This window comes from Zeugodacus cucurbitae, chromosome 3, assembly GCF_028554725.1.
Source record: "Zeugodacus cucurbitae isolate PBARC_wt_2022May chromosome 3, idZeuCucr1.2, whole genome shotgun sequence".
NCBI lineage: Eukaryota > Metazoa > Arthropoda > Insecta > Diptera > Tephritidae > Zeugodacus > Zeugodacus cucurbitae.
The window spans coordinates 11,702,548-11,724,873 of NC_071668.1; the positions used below are offsets into that span (position 1 = coordinate 11,702,548).

General features: G+C 34.8%; 1 protein-coding gene across 3 annotated transcripts in view; it reads left to right on the forward strand.

The window, feature by feature from the left end:
• Window positions 1-22,326, forward strand: part of LOC105210783 (homeotic protein ocelliless) — a 178,009-nt gene that overhangs the window by 35,077 nt on the left and 120,606 nt on the right. For all 3 annotated transcript variants that reach the window (XR_008470311.1, XR_008470312.1, XM_011181924.3), the window contains exon 2: window positions 12,315-12,438. Coding sequence is in view for 1 of the 3 variants with exons in the window: in XM_011181924.3 (XP_011180226.2) it covers window positions 12,315-12,438 (124 nt within the window). In the remaining 2 variants the exon portion in view is untranslated. The remainder of the gene's footprint in view (window positions 1-12,314; window positions 12,439-22,326) is intronic.

Below are 22,326 nucleotides of genomic sequence, written 5' to 3' on the forward strand. Positions count from 1 at the left end.
CAGATCGTGTTAGTAAGCATGTGTAGTTCCGACGACTTTTTCTAGACGTTTATAACATTAGGCACCTTCACATTAAGCTAGAATTTTAATATTGAAAGCATAAAGTGTGTGTTTTGTTGGTTAATAGATTTTTATTCAAAGTGCTTTCGTCAGAAATCCTGTTGAAAGTTTGACATGGCCTAAAAAAGGATTTTATAGGAAAGAACGCACATAATAAAGGTGTTTTTATGACAAACTCTATAAGTAAAATACCAAGCTATTCATGTCCCACATCTTCTCTTCTATCTACCTTTAATATAAAATATCAAGGACTTGATTCAAAATGTCATCTCTCATAATAATATATTGATAGGGATATGATACTACCAAATTGATCAGTCGTGGGGTTTTATTCTTAGATACTACAGGTTCTTTAGATGTTACAGTTGTTGTGAAATCAGTTTTAATAACATTCTATGTGATTCTCTGTGTTTTTAGATGAAGTTTTCAAAGATATCCGTACTCTAACATTATTAATCATTTTTTGAGTAGTAAAATAAAGTTATTAAATGTTATAACAAATCATATTCTTATTATCTACCGCTTCTTTTCGTTTTTATGGCCACTGAGAACTTGCTTTGACGCAGTCAACTAGTGAGCTCAGGCTGTTTTCTAGAGATTTAATTTTATAGCGATTCAAAAGTATATTTTTCCACATTCCAAACTTTTTAAATGCAAAAAAGTATAGATATAGAACAACAAAAAAGTACGAAATCATACGAAACAAGTAAGGAAGAGCTAAGTTCGGGTGTAACCGAACATTTTATGCTCTCGCAATTTATTTATTTAACTTTATTAATATTATATAATACACAATTTGACCCACATATTCGTCATATATATTGTATAAAGTCCATTGAAAGTTGGAAACCATAATATTAGGGTAGAAGTACCGAGGTCTTCATGTTCGATATATGGGGCCTTGACAACCTATGGTCCGATTTCGGCGATTTTTAGAATGGGGCTGCCACACTATTAACATAGTATTTGTGCAAAGTTCTGCACCGATATCTTCACTAGTGCTTACTTTATATATTGTAAAGTAAACGATTCCAATCGTCTTCAAAGTTCTGGTATGTAGGAAGTAGGCGTGGTTGTGAAGCGATTTGGCCTATTTTCACAACATATCATTGGGATGTAAGGAAACTATTACAAACCAAGTTTCATTGAAATCGGTCTAGTAGTTCCTGAGATATCCATTTTGTAAAAAATCTGAATGCAGCTTCCATCTGCCATTTCTTATGTGAAATTTAGTGTTTCTGACGTTTTTCGTTAGTGTGTTAACCCACTTTTAGTAATTTTCAACCTAACCTTTGTATGGGAGGTGGGCGTGGTTATTATCCGATTTCTTTCATTTTTGGACTGTATTAAGAAGTGGTTAAAAAAACGACTGCAGAAAGTTTGGTTTATATGGCTCTATTGGTTTCCGAGATATGTACAAAAAACCTATTTGGGGGCGGGGCCACGCCTCCCCAAAAAAATTACATCCAAATATGCCCCTTCATAGTGCGATCCTTCATACCAAATTTTGTTTCCATAGCTTTATTTATGGCTTAGTTATGGCACTTTATGTGTTTTCGGTTTTCGCCATTTTGAGGGCGTGGCAGTGGTCCGATTTTGCTCATTTCGAAAGCAACCTTTCTATGGTGCCAAGAAATAAGTGTGTCAAATTTCATTAAGATATCTTAATTTTTACTCAAGTTACAGCTTGCACTCGTTTAGTTTTGAGTGTTACAAACAACCGTTATGTGAACACAACTATAATACTCTCTAGCAACTTTGTTGCGAGAGTATAAAAGAGAATCACAATCGCTAAATTCCTGTAATCCGCGCGAATAGACTTCAGAAGCGCTTACAAAGCTGTTAAACCCGAGAATGAAACTTTTTGTTTGCGCACACACCTTTGCCGCTGTCTGTCTGCCACGTTCATGCAACGGCGATTGCAACAATAGCAACAACAACAAATGCAATTATCCAATTGTCAGGCAAACTGCATTTTTGTTGCACTTCACCGTCTGTGAGGATTACTTCATTGATAAAAAGAGTATGACGCTAATGGCGATGGCGGGCAAGTGATAATGTGAGATTTCGGTGCGAGCGGTGTATATATGATGACTGCTGCTACGGCAAGACAATGCGCACACGCGAAATTCAATTAAGCGACACTAACAACAACTAAGCAAAATGTGCAACTACAACAACAACAACAAAAACAAGCCGTGTGGCGAACAACGGATTATGATTTAACAGCGGATTGCTGCCTCTAAGTGGCGTGAGTGTGTGTAGGTGTAGACAAGCTCTGGCAGCTCCGAGTAGTGCCATCGCAATCGCGGCACTAAATCTGTTGCAGCACATTTGCAAATCGTTTGTGATGCGCTGAGGTGGTGTAAGGTGTGTGAAAAACTGTATAGTTGAGCTCAGTTAGTGTTATGCATATATACTTGTACTCGTTCGGTGGCGTTCGGTTAGCGTGTGCTGCATTTAATGGCCGGCAATAAGCGGCGCGCAGTCGTCTAATGCAATTTCCCCATTGTGAAATTGTGAAAATTAAGTAAATTGCATTTGTTAAAATTGCCGCTATCGCTGACTGAGCGGTTGTAGCAGCGACTATCGGAACAAGCAGCGGTCAATCCGCGCGTCGTTGCAAGTGTTGCACGTGCATGAGGCAACACAATGTGGCTAAAATTGAACCGTTTGCCGAAAAATGCCATTCACAATTCTAATCCACATTTTGACGCGTTGATTGTAGTTGTAGTTGCTCTGCAGCTCATGCCACCGCGTTGCCATTTAGCGCGCCGAACGCGAATGCGCCGCAATTCATCATCAGCATCAATGCATCAACACATCATTGGCATGCAAATTCAATCAGCGCATGTTTGCCACACTCGCACTTAACTCCGTATGCCACATTTCCTAACTGCTGCGTGGCAACTTGCAACATTTGTAATCAGCCGGTGAAGTGTGCGAAAAACGATTTGTTGTGCGCTTGTTGCCATGTCGTTTAGTGATTGAAATTGCATTTTTGCCAAAAAGCCGCGATTTGTTGGTGAATTCAGCGTGGTGTTGTCGCCTCACTGTTGCATTGGCGTTGCAATTTTGGCTATTTTTCGTGTTAACCGTTATAAAGCGTTGTTGTTTTTTGTTGAGTTGTTTGTTCTTGTTGCACAAATTCATATATTTGAGAATTTAAAAGCTTTAAAATAATCTACATAAAGGGGTTTTCAATAAAACAAAAACGGTTTAGGATATCAATGAAATTCTTTATTGCTTTGAAAGTATATTTGATGCCATTTTGTTTGGAACTCAATCTCTTTTGCATGGCCGCCACGGGCACGCTTGCAGAAGTCCAGACGCTGAAGCCAATTTTCGACAGTTTCCAAGCATAAATCGGCCGATTTCACGTTCGATATTCGTACGAAGTTCATCAATCGTCGCTGGCTTTTTGGATAAATCCATAGACCATGGACTTGACGTAGCCCCACAGTTGAAATAGTGTAACGGCGCCAAATCGCACGACCGAGGCGGCCAATTGTCTGGGCCATTTCGTGAGAAAACACGTTCACCTAACTTGGTTTTTAATAAATCGATCGTAATGTAGATTGTGTGGCTTGTGGCGCCGTCCTGTTGGAACCACATATTGTCCAAGTCTATTTCATCCAATTCGGGTCAGAAGAATTCGGTTATCATTGAGCGGTAGCGATTCCCATTCACAGCAACATGCAGGTCTTGATCATCACGGAAGAAGTACAGTCCAATGACGCCGTCGGCCCATATACCGCACCAAACCCAAATTTTTTCGGGATGCGATGGTAACTTATGGTAGGTGTGGATTGTTGACCAATAACGCAAATTTTGCTTATTGACGAAGGCATTCAGCCAGAAATGAGCCTCATCGCTGGAGATGATTTTCCGATGAAAATCCGGATTATTTTCAAGTTGTTGCTCAGCCGAATTCACGAACATTCGACGATTCTGGTGGTCAAGCGGCTTCAGTTCTTGTGTCAATTTGATTTTGTATGGATTTTGACCAAGATCTTTTCGCAAAGATATGTTGAGAACGACGTGTGAGAGAATGATTTGGGCTTTCCTCATTTGATGCGTTAGCGGTAGCAATATTCTCGACACTACGGGCAGTTCTTTGTCTCACTGGCACGTGCCTGTAACTATATCCAAATTTTTCCATTGTTAATCTGACATGAAGATTATGACGACCATAAATTGGACGAAGCGCTCTTAAAGTTGAGTTGACTCCGAATTTCGGTAGTAAATTTTAATAATTTCGACTCGTTGTTGGATCGTATATCTTTCCATGATGAATTTGCAAACCTTACTGAAGAGAAATGTCAAAAGGTCGTGAAAAAATATGGCGTCGTATGCTGTCCCTAACGGTCTACTTTTGTGGCGTCCTATTGGAAAAACACTTCATATATATTTTTTTAAATTCATTAACATCTCCTTACAACTTTGTCCGTTGCTGTATTTATATTTTCCAATTTTATTCTCTAATTTTTCTAAGGCAATATTCTTTTAATGGTTTAAAAACTAAAAAATATAATTTAGCAAATATTTTAGAACGTGTTCTTATTTACTTGCCCGTAACTGTATCAATTTATATTAATTGTTTTTAAATTAAATATGTTATTATCGATCTGTGAGTGTCGGTTTTCACCTTAATCCATACAACATTAATTTCTTAATCGAATTTAACATGTCTTTATTATTTTGCCCACAACTGTATTTCATATATACCTTTAAGTTAAATTTTTTGGTTTTCAAATTTTTTAAATGTGTTCTTATTTTATTGCCCGAAACTGTATTTTTTTATTTATAAGCTCTTTGTAACAGTACTTCAGAAATTTTCAGAAATTTAACGATTTTTTTTAATTTATTGCTTTTCAAAGATTTTGGGTTCCTAACTGTATGGCCCGGAACTGTATTTGCATTTATAAAAATAATAATATTACTTTACTATTTTTTTTTAATTTAACGGTTTGAAACTAAATTTATAGCTTTTAAAAATCTAAAAAACATGTTCTTATTTTCTTGCTCACAACTGTATTTACCGTTATAAGCTATTTAACAAATTCTCTCAAATTGAGCGTTTTTAAACTTATTATATTGTTTTTAAATTTTTTTAAATGTGTACTCATTTCCTTGCCCACAACTGTATTCTCATTTAGCCATTCGCTATTAATCACTAATGCAATTCTCTAATGAATCGATTCATTTTGAACGCTGAATTAGCTGAATTTTGATAATTTCAATAATTGCATCTACTCAAATATGTTGCACACACACACACACAACGACAACAACACAAACACACCACACTGTAGGTATGCCTGTGATTACATTTGCCGGCAATTGCACCGAATTCCGCAGCTGCTTAATGAATTAATAAACTTTTAATTAGCAAACTATTAAGTACCTGCGTTTGCATTGCACCGCATAGGCACACACACAATCACACAGAGTGTTGCATGCATTATTACTCGCGCACAAATTGGAAATAGACACATGAGTTATACGCGTTTTGTTGTTGTAATTTTTTGTAAATATAATTTATCATTAGAATATAAAGTGCACACAATTTTCATATTTAACACGTTGGGAGTGAATCTGCACGATGTGGCCAAAATACCGTGCGAAATCCCATTGCTAATTGCCCTTATACTAAATCCCCATTAATATCCGCCCTAAATTAGGCAATGAAATTTTAATTTACTAACTGTATACACGGTTATACAGTTATAAGTAACAGCTGTGGTCAGGCGAATGATGATACAGAGTGGAAGCGGTAGGAGAGGGGAGTGTGTGAGAGTGATAGTGCGAGTGAGTGAGTGCGAAATAGTAGTTAGAGCTTAGCCGCAGAGGTGTTCTGACTGAATTTTCTGTGTAAATATTATTATATAACTGTGTATATATGTGTGTATGTTCCAGTGTTAAGGCACACCTGCTTATGTAATTGTGCCACTAAATATTGCATTAACTAACTACCAGCGCTTGTTAAACTATTTATGCATACACTTATGGTATTTGAGTGTATAGGAGTATGTATGAGTGTACATAAGAGAGAGTGTGTATGCAGCAGCTTTGTACCGTTAGTTATATAAAATGAGTTGTGTAGTTGTCGAGTTAACCACAACTGTCAGCCATTTGGGGTCACAGCTGTGGCCGTTCACTCTTTTACTCGGACATTTTATATTTATGCATGAGCCGTATGGACTTCAGTCAGTTGGGCACCAGCTTTGGCGCCACTTGTTCGAAAATGAGGAAAATTTCCATTTGCTAAATGAAATTTTGCGAACACTTCACTTCAAATGCGTAGCAGACACAATTATGCAGAATTACAAATGCGCGCAATAATAATGGCTGGCACACGCACACACACACACACATGGAGGCAGAGGCAAGCGCTCCACCCAACCACAGCTTAGCAATGTACCGTTAAAATTGCAAGTAACGGTTTATTAGCGCTGTGGACCACACACAATGTTTGGCAGAGAGGAAAAATAAAACAACAACAATAAAAACCAACAACAACTGTGGTGCTATTATTGGCTGTTGACTTCTACAATGCTGTTTGTTGTTGTTTTTTATTGTTGTTGCCACGTTTGACTAAATGAGAATTTATTGCACCCAATGCGCCATTGTGTGTGTGGCGGAAAAACGCACCCACCGCCATCAGCCCGCTCTGCCACATAACTATGCTACATAGACTAACGGTACATTTATATATCTGTGTATGTTTGTGTAACGTACTGGTCGCAGGTGCGCACTGTTGCGCCATTAAATATGCAATTTTGCGTGTTTAAATTAGTTGGCCGCATTGGTCCGCGAGCCGCATTTGTAATCCGATACTCACCGAATAGCGGCAATTGCAGGCAGTTATTCATTGTTTTTCTTGTTTTTGTTGTATGCGTGTGTGTAATAAAAAAAAGTCGCATATTTTTCGGTTGTAATAAATTTTGAGTTTATGTTCGCTTTTTAATTTCACACAGTGGAATGCTGTCAGTTTCGGTGAAATTTCAATTAACTTTATGACAAATGGACGAGAGAAGGATATGCAAATTTACTTCTTTTCATTATGGTATACTAAATATTTTCATAAAGATAAAATTAAATTAAATTTTAGTTTTACAAAATAAGAATATTTCATAGAGTTATAGGCAATACTCGTGTTAGCTCAGCTTTTTATTTTATTTGAATTTTTTTCTATCCAATTTCGCTACGAACCGTTTCGATTTCATCGATTTCTATCGTTTTCTATAACATTCATTGCTGCTTAGATATTCTAGATATTAAATTTTTTAATAACATATTTTTTTTTGTGAAAGAGAGTCTTTAACACACCATTCTCCATTTAAATGTGAATTCTGTACCAGAAAATGGTTTACAGAACTCACTTCTATCAAAAATCACCCAGAGAAGTTACGTTCAATTCTGCGATAGTAAAAATCTAATAGTTGATTCATCGGCCTTACGTCCACTTGGACGATCCAGTAATTTTATTTGTGATCTCTACTCTCGTAAATATTTTAAATTGATTTTCTCCTTAGAATACACCGTCATTCTCTTTTTGTAAGCTGGCATTATTTCTTTCAGAAATCATATTTTTTTCATTTTAGCAAATTAAAAATTTAAACAATTTCTTTAGCAATCTATTACACTATTGCTTTCTTTTTATCAAATAATTTAGTTTACTCTTCGATGTAGAGTTGAATGAATATATGTTGTTTTTCGCATTTGATCGGAAGATTCGGATGATGAAATCCAAATGCTTCTGTGATGACGGCGTACTAATAAATCAAGTCCATTCATGAAGCTATCTTTAAGCATATTCTCTCTAAGGATGAATCAAATGTTCTATACTTCGCTAGTTTCTTCTAGGGATTCTTATTTCAAAAAGGGCCTAAAAATTTCTTATTTATTTTACTAAAATGCTAAATAAAAGCAAATTTCTTTCAAAGAAGTCGGAAATTTGTGTATTCCGGAAGAAATAACCGTTATAATAACAGATTCTTCTCTGATTGTTCCATAGAATCCATGATTCAAATCTCAGAGAACTACTATAATCTGAATTCTACTACGATATCGATAATGTTTGGTACTCATGAATTCAGATACATATATACTTATTTCAAGAAAATTAATTCCAAGTGAATAATTCTGAACATAGATTATGTTTAGGAGTACTTTTCAGTAATTAGAAAAAGCGTAACTTCTTATTTGTTATAAAAAAATTATTTATATTCGCTTTGATTCATATCTAAATAAAGAAACAGATCTCATTGCTCTCGCGATTTGCATCGATCGGTGAGACTGTGCTATGTGAGCTTTGAGCTATGAATAACATTGTACTCATCTGATGAGAGAACAATAGTGCCATATGGCATGTTAAGCACGTCTAAGTTCACTCTTTTATTTGACTATATTAGATTTTGTTTAGAATAGACGGAATAACATGTTGGCAACTGAAAGGTACAAAAAGTTCATTATATCCTTCTTTCTTAAGAGAATAGATCCAAGAACTTCCAGGATCTCATTTTCAACGCTTTGTTACACCTACCGATCTTAACGATCCATAAGTGACAAAAGTTGACATCATACCTCCACAATACTTCTACTTACTTTGCTTAACTGGCACACCCATATCGAATTTACATACTTATGTACATAAATATCTACAAGATTTCATGCTTTTCATTTACAATAACAAATCGAATTGAATTGATTTCAATGGAATGCCATTAAGAGCAGAGAAAAAACTAACTAAAGAAAAGAAATCAAATTGCGACGCATCGATTGAATATTGAATTGCATGGTTGGCATTGGATATTGCAATGGATAATAAATGCATTGCTGCAGCAAACGGCAAACGCAGCGTTGCATTCGCATTGAACGAATAATGGTAATTGTCTCTAATTGAATCGAATTAAAGGTGCAATTGACAATGTTAACGCAGCGGCAATGCGACGGCGCCAACGACGACTTTCAATGAGCGTGCGCTCTCGATCTTGTTCTCATTCGCCTTCTCAAATATGTGTATGTATATGTTCATATATGTTCGTATATGCCCGTTATTACTCATATTCCAGCGATTGATAATTTACTTCAATTGAATTGAATTCAAATTATTCGTTCAAACGAATGCGTGATTGAAATTTTTAATTTATGTTCATTGCATGTGCGGTAAATTCAATTCTACACATACATTTGTGTGTTGGTGTGTATGTATATATGAAATGGTGAGAGAAAAATGCACGCATATGAATTTAAGATATTCTGTACTTAATTGTATATCACTGATAATCTCGATTAGGTCATATGTGATAGTAAAATGCTCAGAATGTCCTCATTTGCATATGTACTTGTAGCTTGGATTACATTTTGAATTACATAAAATATTTACGAAACATAATACTTACATATTCGTAGTTGTTCTGAAAGTGATCTTGATATTTTTGAAACACAATCCTCGAAGAAAGATGATCGACTAGAAGGAACTCTTACTAATTTATTTCAAAAAAAAAAAAGATGATCGACTAGAAGGAACTCTTACTAATTTATTTCAAAATAGAATTTAATATAAATTACTACAAAATAATTATTCTGGAACACCAAAGTGTCTTCTTCTGACCTTAGTATATAATAACTAGGTACTGTCTTATCTTCTAACTCATTATGGAGTCTGGATATAGTTTATTATTGATTTGTACTACATATGAAAACGGCAATCGAAGAAAGAGATTTGAGTTGTCTTGGTTAAGATAAAATGAACTGTAGGCAACAATATCTATCGAAGAAGGCATACAATATAATTTTCAACGAAAATGGTCATTAAAAACATTTCTGAATGAAATCGTTAAATTTTCGGGTTTTGCATAAACCCCTGTATCATTTTATCCTTGGGTTTGAGTGTTTAGAAGAAATTGGAAGAATATATAGAATATATATATTCATTTGTCGGCTCTTATTTGCTAGCCATTTGATAATGTTTTTAAAAACAAAATTTTGCGAAAAAGATCGGTTCAAGACATATGTGGCATAGTATTTTAATATAAATATATATAATATATTGTAAATTGTCTATTAATATCGGCAATATTTCAACGTCGGCACATGCAACATATTTGGAATTTCTAAAGTATGTGCATCATATGTCTCCAAAAAAAAAGAGTTTTTCAATAAGAGCGCTACAAAATTTCCTGTGAAAGTACATTCGATGCCATTATGTATGGAACTCGATTTCTTTTGCATGACCACCATGGGTACGCTTGTAGAAGTCCAGACGCTGAAGCCATTTTTTGATGGTTTGCAAGCATAAATCGGCCGATTTCACGTTCGATATCCGTACGAAGTTCATCTAAACGTCGCTGGCTTGTTGGCATAGACCATTGACTCTATGTAGCTCCACAGTTGAAATAGAGTAACGGACGACCGAGACCCAAAATTAACTATGCCATTTTTTGAGATAACACGTTCACCGAACTTGGTTTTCAATAAATCAATTGTGACATTCGCTGTGTGGCTTGTGGCGCCGTCCTGTTGGAACCACATATTGTCCCAAGCCCATATCATTCAATTCGGGCCAAAAATATTCGATTATCATGGTTGGTTTCGGTTATCACAGTAACGTGTCAGTCTTGATCATCACGGAAGAAGTACGGAAGCCACTGGTCCATAAACCGCACCAAACCGTAGTTTTTTCGGGATGTAATGGTAACTCATGGAGTACGTGTGTTTTTTGCCTGACCAATAATGCACATTTTGCTTATTGACGAATCCATTCTGCCAGAAAGAAGCCTCATTGCTGAAAATGATGTTTCGATAAAAATCCGGATTGTATTCAAGTTCTTGCTCAGCCCAATTCACGAACATACGACGATTCTGGTGGTCAAGCGGCTGCTTGAGAACGATGTGTGAGATACTGATTTGGTTCTCCCTGAATTGATGCGCTGGCGGCAGCAATATTCTCGACACTACGGGCACTTATTTGTCTCACTGGCACCGGAACATTTTGTACTGTGCCTGTAGATTCAAAGTTTTCCACTAGACGCTAAATTGTTGATCTGACAGGATGATTATGACGACCATAAATTGGACGCAGCGCTCTTAAGGGGTTATATACAGTTAGACGGCCGAAAAAAAGTGAATTTTCCAGAATTTTTTCTGAGAAAACTTTTTAATTTATTGATCCAAAAATTTATACACATATTATGGTATCTTTTAACTGTATTTTAAGACTTAGTACTAGTAAAAATATTTATTTGAAAAAGAGCTATAGCTGATCTCCAGGAGCTCCTCTCAAAAAAGACGTTTTGCGGTGACCACTATATCTCGGAACTGGATCATCCGAAATTAAAAAACCAAACAGATTTCGTTAAAATAATGTTAAATAAATAATGTGTGTAATTAATCGAAGGAATAAGCAAAATAAAATTTTTTGACAAAACGGCAGTTTCTCAAAAAAAAAGAAAATCGATTCTTCACCGAAATTTCGGCCTTAAATTGTTTATAAAAAAAAAAAAATATTTATCGGAGAGAAAAAATTTACGATTAATTACTAAAAAATATATTTAAGAAGGTCGTGTTAAAATTTGGGTCTAATCGGTCTAGCCGTTTTCGAGTAATGTTGGTCACCGACTTTGAAAAAAAAAACGTTTAAAGTTTGGACCTTGTACTGAAAAGCACTCTGAAACGTCTTTTCAAATTTTTCATTTGCTTGTAACTTTGAAAATATTCACCGGAACGATATGAAATTTTCTGTGTGTATTCTTAAATATATGTACATTAAGAAAATGAAATAAAAAAAAAATCGATTTTTTGAAAATTCTAACTGTATATAACCCCTTAAAGCTGAGTTGACTCCGAATTTCGGTAGTAAATTTTAATAATTTTGACTTGTTGTTGGATCGTATATCTCTCCATGATGAAATGGCATTAGCAAATAGCCTAACTGAAGCGAAATGTCAAAAGAACGGGAAAAAATATGGCGTCGATCTACTTTAGCAGGATGCATGAAAAGATACCTCTAGCCTTAGCTTTTGTCTAAATAATGAGATCAACAGCTTGTAGGTTGAGAAGGGGATTTAGATGCTCCGTTTTCTTTTGAAAATACAAAATAATATTTTTATTATTTATTCTCCATTGTTTTAATGAATAAACCATTACTATTGCGAATAACTGTAATTAAAAATAATTATATGTTTAGCAATATTGAAAAAAAAAATATTTTATTTACATTTTTCTTCTTTTCATTTATCTCCTAACAGCTTGGTCCTGCTGCCGCGGGAAGAGGCATGTTCTGCTATCAGTGTCCGCCATCGTTGCATCCATGTGGACCGCATCCGTCGCGTTTGCCAACACTGGATTATCCGTTTGCAGCAACGCATCCATGTAAGTAGGCGCACGCTCTATAATATACACAAAAAAAATAATACAATTATATGTGTATATTATTCCTATATTGATATGTTGTTCTAAATTTACATATGAATATAGAATGCTAATAGACAGAAATGTATGTATGTATGAGCGCAGTAAGATTTTCGTCCCTTCACGGCCTTTAACAGTCTCTTTATTTCTCCTTATCATTCATCAGCTTCATAGATAAAACCTAATAAAATTAGTTGGAATAACTGTAAAAGTGCAATATGCAGCATAATAAATACATAAAATTTGTGCTCATATGTTTACAACAACAAAAACAGCTAGAAAAACTGTAGAAAATACGAAATGTATACACACATCAGCATCACATCAGCGATAAGATAAAAAGCCGCCGATAAGCGTCGTGTGTAGTACTAAACTAATTTCGCAGCAATTTTCGACGCAAAAGCAAAGCGACAGCGATAAGCATCTTGAATGCAAAAATATCAGCTAGAGGCGTGCGTATGTTTGTATCTCCACACTTTCCGAGAACGCCCAACTCAACTTTTGCCGAAAACATCCTGCCAACCAACCCCGCTTCATTCCCGCACTCGTACAACCATTTTCCTAGCAGACGCTCCCTCAACCGAACGCCGTGGTACTCGTATGTATGTTCTTCAAATGCATTAACGAATTATTCTATTAGCCTTTGCGTTCGCCAAAGTATTCAAAATATCGAATTACCAATAACAACAACAATAAAAATCACTTACAACTTTTCTTTGCGCGTTTGTGGAGGGTTAAACTTTTGGCCGATCTCTTTTTTTGTAGTTCTTGCTACGGATTTTCCTGTATTCATCTGTGCGCCGTTCTTTATTTTCTAATGACCTTCGGTTTATTGGCTCTCTTGACATTTGCTGGCCTTCCGTACTCATTTTTTGTGAGACCTTTTTTATTTTATTTTCTTTTTTTTTTTGTTTTTGTTTTAATACTTTTTCGTGCTATCTGCTTATTGTTGTTCTTTTTCGGTGTTTTTTTTTTTGTTTGATTTAACGTTCGCGTAAATTGAATCAGCTGAATTTGTGTGCCAATCGATTCGATTATGGTTCGAAAATTTTCTGATTAAATTAATGGACATTGGAGATTCATCAAGTTATTCAATCAAGCGTTGTGGTGAAAATAGTTTGAACATGGTAAGATATTGACATATGATAGGTTGATTGGTGGACCATGAATATACTGACAGACATATTATACATAGACAAATTTCAGAGAAAGCATAAACTATATGAAGTTTATTCGAAAATTGTTTGAGAGCTTTAATGAAATTTAAGTGGGATTAATTTCTTTTTTTTTTATAATTCTTATCGACTCACAGAGTCTTTTGTATGTTTTTATGTAGATTCTATGTATTATATATGAATTATTTCTCCGCTAAATTTCATAATTTTTGAAAAAAATTCGAAAATTTGGGTTGTACCCCATTTCAATATTTGAAGTCGTGTTTGAAGCCATTTATATTCTCTAGGAAATTCTTCCAAGAGTCTCACAATATTTCAAAAAACTGACTAAGGTTAAAAAAATACTAGGTGTTGTGTCCAGGGCTTTTGGATTCAAGGAAAATGGAACTAGAACCGAGAGCAGAAAGTAAAAAAAGTAATTTAAGCTTCCATATAAGGAGAAAATGAGCTTTGGTCTCGGGCTTTTGTGTTTTAGGATTCCGAAAATTTTTGGGATTTAATTTGAAAATGTTATCTAAACCCTTATTACCGAAAGTGAAAGACCTTCAATGCTGTGGGATTGATTTTAAATTTCATGATTGATTGATTTTAAATTTAATGACTTTGAAATTTGTACTTCGGAATCCCGAATATTTTTGGGATGTCATTGAAAAATGGAATTCTAACCCTTATTACCGAAAGTAAAATAAGCGATTTAAGTTTTCACATAAATGGGATTGACTTCTGAATTCGGAATTTAGAAATTTTTATTTCGGGAACCCAAAAAATATTGGGATTTAATTAAAAAATTTGGGTCGAAAAAAAAGAACTAATTTATGTTCTCACATACAGAAGAAAACTGATTTCTAATTTCGGAATTTTAAAATTTTTATTTCGGGATCCCGAAAATTTTCGGTATTTAATTTCGGGATTCGGTATTCAAGGCGCTAACATATTTTATGCTTTAATATCGTCTCAGTCTCTCACTACTGTTGTACTTTTAAAGTAGATAATATACTCGTGTTGTCCTCATAAATGGCAACTGATAGTTCATTGGAATTTATAGTGTCACTGCATTCTTTTAGTAATGAAAACATGCCAATTTCGCCAAGGCCAAATGCCATTGCTTGTCATTACTGACATAAGCTTGTACTCTCCAGCAGCAGAAATCGAATTGTCAACGATTTATTCGATTTGCGTAGAGCGCTGAGTGTTGAGTAAAAGCAAAGCAATTACAGCTGAAGGACACAAGCTGAAGCGCCACAAAGGAGTGTCATGCCTGAGAGCAGCAGTGTACGAAAAATCAATTTTTCTTATTTAAGCAATTATCGGGATAACGCTGATTGCAGGAGAGTAAGGAGGAGTAGTCAGAAAAAAGAAACATGTAGACACTTGTGGGATGCTAATTATATTGGAATGCGCATAAGTATGTAAATTGATGGAGAGTGGAGATGGAAGGAATGACAATCAATGCTTGTATATAATTGTAATTGTAATTACATTGACGCCTTTGTCACACTCGCGAGAGTGCCGCTTCAAGCGACCCCTATGATGGTAGGCGGTTTTTCTTCAAAGCCCAACGGCGGCTTCATTGTACCGCTAAAATCAGAGCAAAGTAATTTTTGGTTACGAAAATGATTTCACATTCAAATAAAACACTCACAATCAATCAATCAGTCAATCAATCAATCAACAGGCGGCACACATCAAGCAGAGCTGGCACGAGTATGATTTCACAAATAAACGAAGAAGAAGAAGCACAAACAAAATGAAAACAATTCCAGTCATCGATTATTCACAGACACAAACACCTGAGTCGGTGCCACATACACCATTACTCCACGCACGCTCCATTCGCTTGAATTGTCGAATCCGTTGGCTTGGCGTCGCTGGCATATTGGCACTGTGTGATTATTGCATCTGTGATTATTGAATTTGCATTGATAAATTTGCAGTTTGGTTGCGGAATTTCGGCGCGCTCCAGTATAACCGTAAAAGGCGCCGACACACGCTGCCAAATAGCGCTAGTGTTGATTCCATTTTGAGGCGCTAATGATGCCGCCAAATGAAAGTGCACTCTGTACATATGTGGCATGCACATACATGTATACACGTGTGCCGTTAGTTTTGCTATTTGTGCAGTGAATTGCGGTGCGGCAACTGTGATTGCTGTTGAATTTGTAATTTTCGGCAAATATTCATAAAAGCCGTTTGCCGTCAAAAGCATATCAATGCTGATATGGAAATAAATAGACAAATCTGTTAGTTGTTAAGTGGATATGGAAATTTGCATAGACACTTAAAATATTAATGCAAATGTGGATATACATATGTGCATTTGTGTATTTGTATGTACTTCCTTTCATGTTTGAGTTTGAAATTTAGCATTTGATAAAAATTACTAGTTGTGTACTAGTACTCGTACTGTTTCAAATGAGGTTAGTTGCTTAATAAAGTACATTAATTTTAGTAATTAGCGCCATAATAATTACTGGAAGCATTATTGTTTTTATTCTTTTGAGAAAGTATTTATTTTAAAGCGCCTAAATGTAGGCAACGCATAACTATGGGGTAATAAAAGGATACCTTTAGTACTGCAATGAGACTAGTTGGGTATTTATGTGTTCTATTTATAGTAATTCGTCTCATTATAATGCCAGAAATAATTATTTTTTATAGAAACATATTAGTTTCGGCTACTCAATTTAATTTATAGTTCATTTTGACCAAGTTCTCATATAAACGCGCCTAAATGTAGGCAACTGATGATTTAGTATAATTTAGTATATCTTTTAAGAGCTATTTAAACAGAGGCGTCATCACTTAAAAGGTCAAGAGTGTTAAAGAAATGTATTTATACGCATGACAGTCAGTACCAAGTGTAAATACTTCGGTTTGATGTGTTTTCTGATAAAAAAGTGCATAATACCTTCGGAATTTAGTTAATTTACTATTTTGTGGAAACGTTGTTCTCTCGATCTCGGTCATAAGCTTAATTTTGGTATTTGGAACCAGTTATTATCATTATGTTTTGCCCTAGTATTTTTGGTGGAAATAAAAATTGTTACTATCAATTACGCACAATAATCAATTTTATTTCATTAATTAAGGGGCACACCTAGTGTAATGGCCTAAAAAAGGTGATTTTTGGGGATCTTTATTAAAAAAATACTTTAACAATTATTTCAAAATTTTAAGAATATATTTATACATGTTTCAAGAATATGCAGTGAAATTTTTGAAGAAAAAAATTAAATATTTTTTAAGTTATAGTCGATCTCCAACGTCGCAAACAAAGGTCCTTCACTGTTGCAGTGATTCCGGCCTTCTCCGTGGATGAAAACTAAAAAAAAAAAATTCTCGTTAAACTAGATAATATTGTCTGTACAATGACCTACGATAAAAAAAATCAAAAATTGACAATATGGCGTCGTTTTAAATAAATAGTCGAATTTTACCCAAAATTTTGGTCGTTTTTGGCCTGCAAAAATTCGATTTTTTGACGGAGAACTATATATAGAACATGTAAAAAAAATTCGATAGTGATTGGATCATTTGTTTTTGAGTAATCACTGCAGCAAATTCGGAAAATGATGTTTCAAGAAAAATGCGTTTAAAGATAAAATGATCGTTTTCAATGTTACGGAGCGGCTGTTCTTTAAATTGCTATAACTCAAAAACTATTTGAGATATCGAATTTAATATGCTATTTTTAAAGGTGTAATCTACCAAAATATGAAAAAAAATCGATTAGGACTTAAGGAATTAATTTTGATTTTTAATTAAGAATTTAATTTTACCTATTGGCGCCGTAGGCAATGTTTTCAGTAATATGCTAATAACGGTTTATTATTGTTTATTCTTTACCCTCGTTATTTTACTCAATATATCTCATGCTATAAGGCTCGAGAAACCAAATTTCTTGCAAAATTTTGAAGCGTACTTTTCTGTGCTTTTAGTGACATTTGCTTTTTAATATTGAACATATATAGATTTAGACGATTTTATTCCATTTTCAGCGAGTAGAATCCGAAATTGCTGTTATTGCTTATAAAATAAGGCATCAAAGGGAGTATTAAAGGTGTTGAGAGCTTCCTTAAATGAGTTGCAAACACTCAATAAACCAAGTTATAGTTTATTTCAATAGTAACCCTATCGTCGCAGACATTCTTAAATATGTATGCAACTTCAAAGTGTAATATTTAATAAACTACCAAAAATCAATCACACCAAAAATACTGGTATGTACATATGCACTCAACCAAACATATGTAAAAGTTGATAGCCATTACTATAAATGATATATTTATTTTGACACTTATTACTTAGCTTTTAGTTAACTCAATTATTTAGCCATATTCTCGTGCTGCTTGACAATTCACTATGAAATACACAGTTAACGTGACAAGCAGACACCTAGACACCTGCTAGCAATTTAATCCAGCTGCCCTGCTTGGAATATGAAATCACATTAGCACACCTACAAGCCAAGTGAATATCTACTTAAGATAAGGGAAGTGCTAAACACACACACATACACATACTTATATACATATATGTATATTTACTGGAGTAAATAGCTAGCTGCTTGCCCTGGAGCAAGAGATACAAGTGCAAATATGGTGGAAGCAAGTGCAGGTATATGTACATCAAACTATTGCCAAAACTATGCTTGAAGAGATGTACATTTGTATGTATGTATGTATATATGTATGTCTGTTTGTTTGCATCTACTCACATTCATATTGAATCCTAATATGCCAGGCGCTATCAAATATCGATGCTATTTAGTTGCGCGCACATCATATTAGCACACAAATAAGTATACTTATAAGCTGCATAAGTAGTTGTAATGGCATGTGCAACACCACACACATACACATACATACATGCTTAAGCATATCAGCAAGTAATTACTAAGCACTATGTATATTAAATTACCTTTACGTGCTGCCAATGCCTTAGAGCAGCATTAACTGCAAATAAGTGTAATGCAGATACATACTGACAAACATATATATATATATACTTATCTGTATGTGGTTGTTTGCCATCATAGCGTTTGGATTTTGTCTAGCATGTTGTTAAAATCTTCGCTGTAATGTGCTCGTAAGTCGTCAAATAATCTTATTATCGCTTAAGTATCTAAATAGCTAAGCAAAATGTGAACACCTATACACTTACGAGTATACATAGATGTAAGACACGGTTTTAGTGTGTTAGGTAGCATATTGTGTAGTAACAATAAGAACTAGCTAAGTTCAATTGCATCTCACTTGAGATTTTGCAAATTTGTTCGGTAGTGAATGTGCTTCTTAGCCACATAAAAAAAATTTGACATTGCCTGGGGCTCTTACTATGTGTGCTATATATTTTTTTGGGTCGCTGCTAACTCCATCAGTTCAAGATTTTGACATAATCCCAGAAACCCAATTTTGCGGACAGCGTTTTTTAAACATTTTCGGATTCGCTCGAAACTCGTTATTCGGGGGTTTTCGGGGTCGCTGATTACGAATCCGGTGTCGATTTTTTAAAATTCAAAATTACGGATGCAATATGGGGAAGTTTTAAAGTCCGTCATATTGGTTCGCCATTTTTAATTTTTAAAAATTAACATTAAATTTGTAATCAGCGACACCTAGAACCTGCGAGTAACGAGTTTGAAACGATTCCGATGAATTTTTCAGACAAGCGTCCGCAATATTGGATCCACCATTTTGAAGCTCTAGGTCATGCCAAACATTGTGGATTCGAAAATGCAATATTTTAATTCTTACTGACCATATATGTACGTCACTGAAATATTAAAGCTGCGTCAGTTCTTCATCATCTTCTTTGAGTTCTAATTCCACAATTTCTTATGAGGCTAAGTAAGGAGGATATTTATACATAAGGGTGTTCCTAAGACCAGCATTTAACAGAAATCTTACTTCTGGACAGAAAGATGCCAAAAATGTCTCCAGAAACAGAGAAATAAAGGTTAGACGATTTTTATGTACAATCATGTGTTCCAGTATTTCTAAATTTGTTTTGCTCTCATTAAGCACGCCGCAAAACAACCTTTACTTCATCTACACCTTGAGCTAGTACAATGCTTGAAAGCTACCTGGAGGGTCCAAATCCATTTCATTTTTTCTAAAACTTTTCAGTTCAGAAATCAATACAATAGTAAATGTTCAATATCTTTTGATGCTCTCAAAGACATTGTTAGAGAATACAAATATTTCCATTTTTGAAAAACCAAGAACGTACTTTTTATACTCTCGCAACAAATGTTGCTAAAGAGAGGATTATAGTTTTGTTCACATAACGGTTGTTAGTAACACCAAAAACTAAACGAGTTAGATATAGGGTTATATATACCAAAGTGATCAGGGTGAAGAGTGGAGTTCAAATCCGAATATCTGTCTGTCGGTCTGTGCAAGCTGTAACTTGAGTAAAAATTAAGATATCTTGATGAAACTTGGCACACTTATTTCTTGGCACCATTGGAAGGTTGCTTTGTGGATGAGCAAAATCGGTCCACTGCCACGCCCACAAAATGGCGAAAACCGAAAACACATAAAGTGCCATAACTAAGCCATAAATAAAGCTATGGAAATAAAATTTGGTGTGAAGCATCGCACTATGAAGGGGCATATTGGATGTAATTTTTTTGGGGAAGTGGGCGTGGCCCCGCCCCCTACTAAGTTTTTTGTACATATCTCGCAAACCAATAGAGCTATATAAACCAAACTTTCTGCAGTCGTTTTTTTCAGCCACTTCCTAATACAATCCAAAAATAAAAGAAATCGGATTATAACCACGCCCACCTCCCATACAAAAGTTAGGTTGAAAATTACTAAAAGTGGGTAACTCACTAACGAAAAACGTCAGAAACACTAAATTTCACATAAGAAATGGCAGATGGAAGCTGCACTCAGATTTTTTACAAAATGAAAAATGGGCGTGGCGTCGCCCACTTATGGGTCAAAAACCATATCTCAGGAACTACTCGACCGATTTCAATGAAACTTGGTTTGTAATAGTTTCCTTACATCCCAATGGTATGTTGTGAAAATAGGCCAAATCGCTTCACAACCACGCCTACTTCCTATATACCTGACAATCTGAATCGTTTACTTTACAATATATAAAGTAAGTACTAGTGAAGATATCGGTGCAGAACTTTGCACAAATACTATGTTAATAGTGTGGCAGCCCCATTCTAAAAATCGCCGAAATCGGACCATAGGTTTTTAAGGCCCCATATATCGAACACGAGGACCTCGGTGCTTCTAACCTAATATTAGGGTTTCCAACTTTCAATGGACCTTATACAATATATATATAACGAATATGTGGGTAAAATTGTGTATTATATAATATAAATAAAGTTAAATAAATAAATTGCGAGAGTATAAAATGTTCGGTTACACCCGAACTTAACCCTTCCTTACTTGTTATTACTTATGATTCAACTCTCCGTAAAAAATTAGTTTAGTCCATTACCAGCCGAGTGTTGTACAGTGTTCTATATCATTCTTTCACTTTATACTAAAATCATGCTTCTTTTCGTGGAATTCAACGATTTGATAAGGAGATAAGGTTTCTTGAATGAACATATATTCATTAGCTCAGGTATCATCTCAGCATCATCATTCTAAAGAGTCAGTCGAAATTATTACGTCCATTTTTAAGAGATAGTATAAACAATGGTAACTCAATTAAAAAAGTATACTGAGTAAGCCTGGACTGTGGATTGGGTTATGAGATATTTTTTCAGAGTACTTCCATTCCCATATTCTTCTTTTCTTACTACCATAGAAGCCATTTTGCGAAAAGATGCCTCAAATCACAGGGACTTCGCTAGACGATACGAACTGTAGTAGCTTTCATATTTTCTAGAGCTTAATTGAAATAAGATAAGTGAGTAAGACATTAGATGAATTATATTTATATATATTTTTTTGAGGTTAAGATTTTCAGTTTCACTTTTTTGTAGTATACAATCAAAATCATATTGTTTTTTTTTATTTTATTCTGATTCCAAATACAAATCAATGTCCTTTCAATCATTTATCTGGCTTACTTGGAGAGTACTCATATATTTACAGTAAGTAAATCTGTAGCACTACCAACAAGCAGCAATACCGTGACATTCTATCACCCTTGGAATTAAGATCAAAATTCTGTAGCACACATCCAAACATACAGTCCTACAGTGCTCACAAAAAAAGCCAAATAAAATCACAAATCAAGTTGAAATCATTGAAAATCCACTTTATAAAGAAAAGTATCAATTTGCATGCGTAATTCAATTGAGTTCAATTTTCGAAAAACTCTTCGTGCAAATCTGTGAGCTTTTCAAGTTAACCAAATAGCATTTTGTCAGAGCATACAAATTGAGATACACTTATACATGCATAATACCGCTATATACATTTATACATACCTACATACTGTTCACTTTTTTCACACTTAACATTCAGCGCATAAGGCAAATTTTGTTCAAAAAATGAAAAACGAAAAAATCAAATAATACCAGACTCATTGATATTCCCCAAAGGCCTTAATGCCAGTGACAATTACAACAGCAATAAGAACGGCTGTGTTGGCACGACATCACAGGACCAAAAGTGACGGTGAATGATACGGTATGCTATTGGGGATAAAGGTGGTATTTACAGTGTGACAGACAAATTGTTGGTTTATT